The 9,325-nt window shown below is 44.9% G+C and overlaps 1 protein-coding gene across 5 annotated transcripts in view; it reads left to right on the forward strand.

The window, feature by feature from the left end:
• The window catches only part of LOC115900399, a 36,350-nt gene extending 27,254 nt beyond the window's left edge, over positions 1-9,096 (forward strand). For 4 of the 5 annotated variants that reach the window (XR_004060074.1, XM_030941047.1, XM_030941048.1 and 1 more), the window contains one exon: positions 7,677-9,096. Coding sequence is in view for 2 of the 5 variants with exons in the window: in XM_030941049.1 (XP_030796909.1) it covers positions 7,677-8,058 (382 nt within the window). In the remaining 3 variants the exon portion in view is untranslated. The remainder of the gene's footprint in view (positions 1-7,676) is intronic. The other variant, XM_030941050.1, reaches the window with a different exon arrangement.
• Positions 9,097-9,325: the final 229 nt, after the last annotated feature.

Genomic DNA, 9,325 nt, shown 5'->3' on the forward strand with positions numbered 1-9,325 from the left:
ATTGTCTATGGGTTTTTTTCTTCTAATTTTTCTTTTCTTTTTATTTTTATATTTTACATTTTGCAACTTGTGTGCATAGATTAGTCTTCTAAAGTATACACTCACCTTGTGTTTTCCTAAGAGAAGTAAGTGCTTTCAAGATTTAGTTTAGGTTTTCAGTGTAATTTACATTGACTTTTGTCCTATTTCACTGTTTTTCATGTGGTTATCCAGTTTGCTCAAAATCATTTATTGAACAGACTTTCCTTTTCCCATTGTGCCATTTTTTGTTATTTTGAAAAATGTGTTCCCTGTATATACATTTGGGTGGCATATGGGACTCCCTCATTCTGTCCATTGGGAAGCCTTTATATTTTTATTCCAGTAGCAGATTGTTTGGATAAATATAGTTTTTAGTTGTTTTATCTTTTTGCCCACTTAGTACCTTTAGTTTCTTGTGTATGTTAGATAACAGTTCCTTTCAGATACATGATTTTCCGTAATTTTATCCCAATCTGCAGGATGCCTTTTCTTTGGATTCATTGTTTTCTCCTTGTTTAGGAATTTTAAAGTTGTCCTTTGTCTAACATGTTTATATTTGCTTTTGTTAGCAGTGATTTCTGTGTCCCATTGGGAAATAAGAGAGATGGTGAAGCTGTCGTATTGTTTATTGTTACATTCTCCTTAATTTTTTCTTTTTGCAACTGGTGTGCACAGATTCAGGTTTCCCCAAAATAGACACTCACTCTATGTTTTTTCCTAGGAGTTTTTTTTTGGTTTCAGGATTAGACTTAGGTGTTCAGTTTATTTTGTGTTGACGTTTGTGTCTTGTGCAACGTAAGGGTCTTACTTTAGTTCTTTGCATGTGACTATCCAAGTTTCTCAACCTGGGTGCCTTTGGTGTGTTTCTAAAAAATGTGTTTACTCTATGTAATTTTGGTCTGATTATCTGGCTTTCTCATTTAGTCTGTTTGGTTGTCTTTCTGTGTTTATGCCATTAATGGATGGAGAGGATCAGTGTTAAGTTTTATTTTGTTTTCTTTGTATGTGTGTGTTTAAGCTTTCAACCTTGATTTTCTAAAAGAATACCTACTTTTACTGTGATTAACAATATTACGAACACATTACCAGTCGGGTGGTTCATCAGTCTAGAATCTGTATCTCAACAGGGGTAAACATTAATGAAATAATAGACATCAGAGAGGTATTTGTCAAAAGAGCACTCTAATACACAAGTAAGTTCCAGTATAAAAAGTTTCAGTAGGCCAGGCACGATGGCTCATGCCTGTAATCCTGGCACTTTGGGAGGCCGAGGCAGGCAGATCACCTGAGGTCCAGAGCTTGAGACCAGCCTGGTCCACGTGGTGATACCTCGTCTCTACTAAAAATACAAAAATTAGCCAGGCGTGGTGGTGTGCACCTGTAATCCCAGCTACTTGGGAGACTGAGGCAGGAGAATAGCTTCAATCCCAGAGGCGGAGGTTGCAGTGAGCCGAGATCATGCCGTTGAACTCCAGCCTGGGGGACAGAGCGAGACTCCATCTCAAAAAAAAAAAAAAAAAAAGTAAACAAATGTCACTTAAACTGTGTAAGAGTTATAAAGCAGTTAAACATTACCCCCAAAAGTTTGGAAGGATATATAAGGGTGATATAAGATCATTAACTGGATTGAGATACGCAGAATACCACAGACAAATAGGACATATGGATGTAAAAGTACAACTTATAAATATTAGAAGCCATTGTATCAACACATTAGGATATTGTAGCATGACCAGACATCTTTTGTGGCAGGAGGGCAAGTGAGGTTCAGCATTAGGGAATCCACTAATACTATTAAGCACATTCATAGAGTTGATGAGAATGCCATGTGTAAAATGGCATTCATAGATGTAAAAAGACATTGTCAGGATTCTACAGCATAGTATATTTTAAAAATTTAACCAAATTAGAATTGCTGTAAAAATGTATAAAATATTAAATGGATTTGTACAAATAAAAAATAAACCACAATTTTAGGAAAGTATACTTAACAGTATGAAGAGGTCAATGATTGTTTAATCAGTTGATAAATTGAGCTTTACTGCAATATAGCTACTATCTGATTGTGCTCTGGAGATTAGAAAATTTGTTGTAAAGAAGAATAAATAAAACTATCCATGAAAGTCTGAATATAAAAAATAACTTTTCGGGCCAGGTGCGGTGGCTCATGCCTGTAATCCCAGCACTTTGGGAGGCCAAAGCAAGCCTAGATCACGAGGTCAGATCGAGACCATCCTGGCTAACACGGTGAAACCCCATCTCTACTAAAAATACAAAAAATTAGCCAGGCATGGTGGCGGGTGCCTGTAGTCTCAGCTACTCGGGATGCTGAGGCAGGAGAATGGCGTGAACCTGGGAGGCCTAGCTTGCAGTGAACTGACGTTGTGCTGCTGCGCTCCAGCCTGGGTGACAGAGGGAGACTCCATCTCAAAAAATAAAAAATAAAATAACTTTTATTTTCATGTATTGTAAATACTTGGAAATTGAAAGTGAGATGTTGATTCATGACTGAGAGAACAATGAAGTATAGAATTCAAAAAATAGAATTAAACATATATGGAAATGTGCTGTACAATAAAAGCAGCAGTGGTAACAGAGGACATGTAGGCTCTGAGTATCTCACTGGAGACAAGCCCACAGATATGCAGCAAAACCTTTGTCTCCCTGATGTTTTTGCCTCCTATTGGTTGTGTGCTTTCACACAACAAGAGAGGACATTTAACATTTGAGCCTGAGCGTCTTTTGCTGTTGTCTGATGGGTGATACTTTTGCTGGGATAATCCATATTGTAATACGTTCTTGGGCCCCACAGGATTAGTCTTGGTCATCTAAGATGTTACGGACATTTTATCACCTCAAGATGTTACCGACTTTATCACCTTCAACTGACTTATATTTATTCTTTGAAATAACCAGACACACACATTGTTTCAGCAATTCTTTCAGTTGGTGATTTTCCTAGTGCAGTACTCTGTGAGGTCACCTCTCCTCAAATGTACCCACAGGTGGTAACAAACAGTTTATAGGAGGGACCAACCATGTGTGGACATGGAGTGGGTCATTTCAAGATGAGTTAGTCAGCCTGTACCCTAAAATGGCACAGACTGGAGAAGCCACGATCCTTTAGAGAGAGAAAAAAATTACAAAGTATAAATATCCTTTGTTAAGAGAAATAGAGACCATCTTCAGAGGATGTAATAGTATTAAAATGTGTTCTTATTGTTCAGCTCCCACTTATGAGTGAGAATATGCAGTGTTTGATTTTCTGTTCCTGTGTTAGTTTGCTGAGGGTCATGGCTTCCAGCTTCATCCATGTCTCTGCAGAGGACTTGATCTTATACCTTTTTATGGCTGCATAGTATTCAATGGTGTATATGTAGCACATTTTCTTTTTCCAGTCTATCACTGATGGACATATAGATTGGTTCCATGTCTTTCCTATTGTGAATAGTGCTGCAGTAAACACATGGAGCAGATGGTGCTCACAGCAAGATGGACCTCTGAGCAAGATGAGCTCCAAGCATGATGGAGCTCAGAGCAGATGGAGCTCCAGAGGAGAGATGGAGCTCTGAGCAATATGAAGCTCGGAGCAGATGTTGTCAGAGTAAGATGGAGCTCCATGCATATGGTCTCAGAGCAATATGGAGCTCAGAGCAGATGGTGCTCAGAGCAAGATGGAGCTCAGAGTCACTGGAGCTCCGAGCAAGGTGGAGCTCAGAGCAGATGATGCTCAGAGCGAGATGGAGGTTAGAGTGATTGGAGGTCCAAGCAAAATGGAGCTTGGTGCAGATGGAGCTCTGAGCAGATAGAGTTCAAAGCAAGATGGAGCATGGGGTCATTGGAACTCAGAGAAGACAGAGTTCAGACAAGAAGGAGCTCCAAGCAAGGTGGAGCTTGGAGCCGATGTTTCTCTGTGTAAGATGGAGCTCAGAGCAAGATAAAGCTTGGACTCACTGGAACTCTGAACATTGCTTTGAGCAGTTGGAGCTCTGAGCAAGATGGATCTCTGAACAAGGTGGTCCTCAGAGCAGATGGAAAGCTGAGCAATAAGGAGCTCTAAGCAAGATGGGACTTTGGTGCAGATATTGCTTGATTTTAGATATAGCGCAGAGCAGATGGTGCTCACAGGATGTACCTGAATTATTAAAGCTCTGAGCAAGATGGATCTTGGAGAAGATGGAGCTTTGAGCAACATGGAACTCATAGCAGATATTGCTCAGGGTAAGACGGAGTTCCAAGCAGATGGTACTCAGAGCAGGAGAGAGCTCAGAGTGATTGGAACTCCAAGCAAGCTAGAGCTCGGAGCAGATGGAGCTTTCAGTAAGGTGGAGCTCAGAGAAGATGTTGCTAACAGTCAGATGGAGCTCCAAGCAGATGGTGCCTAGAACAAGATGTAACACCGAGTAGATGGCGCTCAGAGCAAAATGGAGCTCCAAGTGATTGGAGCTCTTAGCAAGATGGAGCTCAGAGAAGATGGAGCTCAAAGCAGATGGTGCTCAGAGCAAGATGGAGCTCAGTGACTGGAGCTCCAAAAAGTAGGTTTGAGCAGATGGTGCTCAGAGCAAGATGGAGGTCAGAGTACTTGGAGCGCTGAGCAAGTCGGAGCTTGGAGCAAATGGAACTCCGAGCAAACGGGGCTTAGAGCAGATGGTGCTCAGAGCAAACTGGAGCTCAGAGTGATTAGAACTATGAGCAAGATGGAGCTCAGAACAGATGGAGCTCTGAGCAGATTATGCCCAGAGCAAGATGGAGCTCAGAGTAGATGGAGCTCCGAGCAGGATGAAGCTCAGAGTAGATGGAGCTCTGAGCAAGATGAAGCTCGGAGTAGATGGTGCTCAAAGTAAGATGAGCTCTGAGCATATGGTGCTTCTAGCAAGATGGAGCCTGTCAGAGTGATTGGAGGTTGGAACAGATGGAGCTCACAGAAGGTGTTGCTCACAGTAAGATGGAGATCCAAGCAGATGGTACTCAGACCAAGATGGAGCTCCAAGCAGATGGTGCTCACAGCAAGATGGAGCATAGAATGATTAGAATTCCAAGAAAGATGAAGCCCTGTGCAGATGGTGCTGAGAGCATGATAGAGCTTGGAGTGATTGGAGCTCTGAGCAAGATGGAGCTAGGAGGAGATAGAGCTTTGAGCAAGAAGTACCTCCAAGCAAGATGGAGCTTGGAGCAGATGTTGCTTGGTGTAAGATGGAGCTCAGAGCAAGATGGAGCTTGGGGCGATTGGAGTTCTGAAAAGATGGAGCTTCGAAAAGATGTTGCTTAGAGAGTAAGATGGAGCTCCGAGCAGATGGTGCTCAGAGCAAGATGGAGCTCAGAGTGATTGGAGCTCCAAGCAAGCTGGAGCTCAGAGCAGATGGAGCTCGAAAAAGATGTTGCTTAGAGAGTAAGATGGAACTCCAAGCAGATGGTGATCAGAGGAAGATGGAGCTCAGAGTGATTGGAGCTCTGAGCAAACTGGACCTCAGAAAAGATACTGCTTAAAGATGGAGCTCCAAGCAGATGGTACTCAGGGCAGATGGAGCTCAGAAAAGATGTTGCTTAGAGAGTAAGATGGAGCTCTGAGCAAGCTGGAGCTCCGAGCAGATGGAGCTCAGAAAAGATGTTGCTTAGAATAAAACGGAGCTCCGAGCAGATGGTGCTCAGAGCAAGATGGACCTCAGAGTGATTGGAGCTCTTAGCAAGCTGGAACTCAGAGCAGATGGATCTCCAAGCAAGATGGAACTCAGAGATGTTGCTCACAGTGAGATGGACCTCTGAGCAGTTGGTCCTCAGAGCAAGATGGAGCTTCATGCAGCTGCCGCTCAGGGCAAAATGGAGCTCAAAGTGATTGGAGCTCCGAAGAAGATGGTTCTCTGACCAGGTGGTCCTCAGAGCAAGATGTACCTCCATGCAGCTGGTGCTCAGGGCAAAATGGAGCTCAAAGTTATTGGAGCTCCAAAGAAGATGGATCTCTGAGCAGATGGTGCCCAGGGCAAGATGGAGCTCAGAGTGATTGGAGCTCTGAGCAAGCTGCAGCTCAGAGCAGATGGAGCTCTGAGCAAGATGAAGCTTGGAGAAGATGTTGCTCACAGTAACATGGAGCTCAGAGCAAAATGGAGCTCAAGGTGATTGGAGCTCCAAAGAAGATGGATCTCTGAGCAGATGGTGCTCAGGGCAAGATGGAGCTCTTGCTTGATTGGAACTTCAAGCAAGATGGAGCTGGGAGTAGATGGTGCTCAGAGCAGGATGGAGGTTGGAATGATAGGAGTTCTGAGCAAGATGGAGCTTGGATCAAATGGACCTCTGAGTAGACAGAGCTCCGAGCAGACGGTGCTCTGAGAAGATGGTGCGCAGAGCAAGATGCAGCTCAGAGGGATTAGACCTTCAAGCAAGATGGAGCTCAGAGCAGATGGAGGTCTGAGCAAGATAGAGCTCGGAGCAGATGTTGCTCAGAGCAAGACAGAGCTCCGAGCAGATGCTACTCAGCAAGAGGGAGCTTAGAGCAGATGGAGCTCCAAGCAAGATGGAGAACTTTGAAGATGGTGTTAAAGGCAAGACAGAGCTCGAAGTGATTGGACCTCTTAGCAAGATATAGCACTTGGAGTAGATAGAGCTCTGAGCAAGATGGAACTTGGAGCAGTTGGAGCTCTAAGAAGATGGTGCTCTGAGCAAGATGGAGCTTGGAGCATGTGGAGCTTGCAGTTATTTGAGCTCCGAGTGAAGTGGAGCTCAGAGCAGATGGAGCTCAAAGAGAGAGGTTGAAGCAGATGTTGCCTGGAGTATGAGGGAGCTCAGAGCGGTTGGAGCTCTGAGCAGATGGAGCTACAAGCCAGATGGAGCTCATAAGCAGATGAAACTTTGAGCAAGATAGAGCTCTGAATGAGATGGAACTCGGAGCAGATGGAGCTCTGAGCGAAATGCAGTTTGGAGCAGATGGAGCTCTTAGTGTGATGGCACTTCGACCGAGATAGAACTCAGAGCAGATGGAGCTCCAAGCAATATGGCGCTCCGGTCAAGATTTAACTTGGAGTAGATGATGCTCGGAGCAGATGGTGCTTGGAGCAAGATGTGGCGGATCACATGGAGCTCCGAGCAACATGGAGCTCAGATCAGATGGAGCTATGAGCAAGATGGAGCTCAGAGCAGATGGAGCTCGCAGTAGTTAGAGCTCTGATCAAGGTGGAGTCCTTATCAAGGTTTAGGTTGGAGCAGATGGAGCTCAGAGAAAAAGGTGCTTGGCGTAAGATAGAGCTCGGAGTGATTGGAGCTCCGAGCAAGATGGATTCATTTATGTTTGTCTCTAAACTGTTTATTCTAGTTAGCAATTATTCTAACCTTTTTTTTCAAAGTTCTAAGCTTCCTTGCATTGGGTTAGAACATCCTCCTTTAGCTCAGAGGAGTTTGTTATTACACACCTTCTGAAGCCTTCTGCCATTCTGTCAAGCTCATTCTCCATCCAGTTTTGTTCCCTTGCTGGCGAGGTTTTTTTGGAGGAGAAGAGTTGTTCTGGTTTTTGGAATTTTCAGCCTTTTTACGCTGTTTTTCCTCATCTTCGTGGATTTAGTTTTCTTTGGTCTTTGACGTTGGTGAGCTTTGCATGGAGTTTCTGTGTGGATGTTCTTTTGGTTGATGTTGATACTATTCCTTTCTGTTTGTTTTCCTTCTAACAGGCCCCTCTGCTGCAGGTCTGCTGGAGTTTACTGGAGATCCACTTTAGACCCTGTTTGCCTGCGTCACCAGCACAGGCTGCAGAACAGCAAAAATTGCTGCCTGTTCCTTCCTCTGGAAGCTTCTTCCCAGAGGGGCACCTGCCAGATGCCAGCCAGAGATCTCCTGTGTGAGGTGTCCGTTGACCTTTACTGGGAGGTGTCTCCCAGTCAGGAGGTATGGAAGTCAGAGAATCACTTAAGGAGAGCTCGAGTGCTGTGGTGGGAGATAAGCTGCTCTCTTCAGAGCCAGCAAACAGGCACGTTTAAGTCTGCTAAAGTTGCTCCCACAGCCTCCCCTTCCCCTAGGTGCTCCGTCCCAGGGAGATGGGAGGTTGACCTATAAGCCCCTGACTGGGGCTGCTGCCTTTTTTTCAGAGATGCCCTGCCCAGAAAGGAGGAATCTAGAGAGGCAGTCTGGCTACAGCAGCTTTACCAAGCTGTAGTGGCCTCCACCCAGTTAGAACTTACTGGCAGCTTACACTGTGAGGAGAAAACCGCCTGCCTACTCAAGTCTCAGTAATGACCGACACCCCTCCCCCCACCAAGCTTGAGCATCCCAGGTTGACTTCAGACTGCTGTGCTGGCAGAGAGAATTTCAAGCCAGTGGATCTTAGCTTCCTGGATTTTGTGGGGGTGGGATCCTCTGAGATAGATCACTCAGCTTCCTGGCTTCAGCCCCCTTTCCAGGGGAATAAACGGTTCTGTCTCGCTGGTGTTCCAGGTGCCACTGGGGGATGAAAAAATACTCCTGCAGCGAGCTCAGTGTCTTCCCAAATGGCCACCCAGTTTTGTTCTTGAAACCCAGGGCCCTGGGGGTATAGGCACTAGAGGGATTCTCCTGGTCTGAGGGTTGTGAAGACTGTGGGAAAAGTGTGCTATCTGGGCTGGAGTGCACCATTCCTCACAGCACAGTTCCTCAGGGCTTCCCTTGGCTAGGGGAGGGAGTTCCCCAACCCCTTGCACTTCCTGGGTGAGGTGATACCCCACCCTGCTTTGACTCACACTCTGTGGGCTGTATCCACTGTCTAACCAGTCCCAACGAGATGAGCCAGATAACTTAGTTAAAAATGCAGAAAGCAGCTGCCTTCTGCGTTGCTCTTACTGGGAGCTGCAGACTGGAGCTTTTCCTATTCAGCCATCTTGCCAGTCACCAAAAATATCTATTTCCTATTGAAATGTCTTGGCATCTTTGACAAAATAAGCTTACGAAATTAATATGATTATTAATGGACCTTCAGTTTTATTCTACTCGTGTACTTAGATTTATCTTTTTTTATTTTTTAAAAATTTTTTTATGAGATGGAGTTTTGCTGTGTTGCCTAGGCTGGAGTGCAGTGGCATGATCTCAGCTCACTCCAGCCTCTGCCTCCCAGGTTCAAGCAATTCTCCTGCCTTAGCCTCCTGAGTAACTGGGATTATAGGTGTTTGCCACCATGCCCAGCTAATTTTTTGTCATTTTAGTAGAGAAGAGGTTTCACCATGTTGGCCAGGCTGTTCTTGAACTCCTGACCTCAGGTGATTTACCCGCCTTGGCCTCCCAAAGTGCTGGGACTACAAGCATGAACCACTGTGCCTGGCCAGATTTATCTTCACAATAGCACTATACTATT

This window comes from Rhinopithecus roxellana, chromosome 11, assembly GCF_007565055.1.
Source record: "Rhinopithecus roxellana isolate Shanxi Qingling chromosome 11, ASM756505v1, whole genome shotgun sequence".
NCBI lineage: Eukaryota > Metazoa > Chordata > Mammalia > Primates > Cercopithecidae > Rhinopithecus > Rhinopithecus roxellana.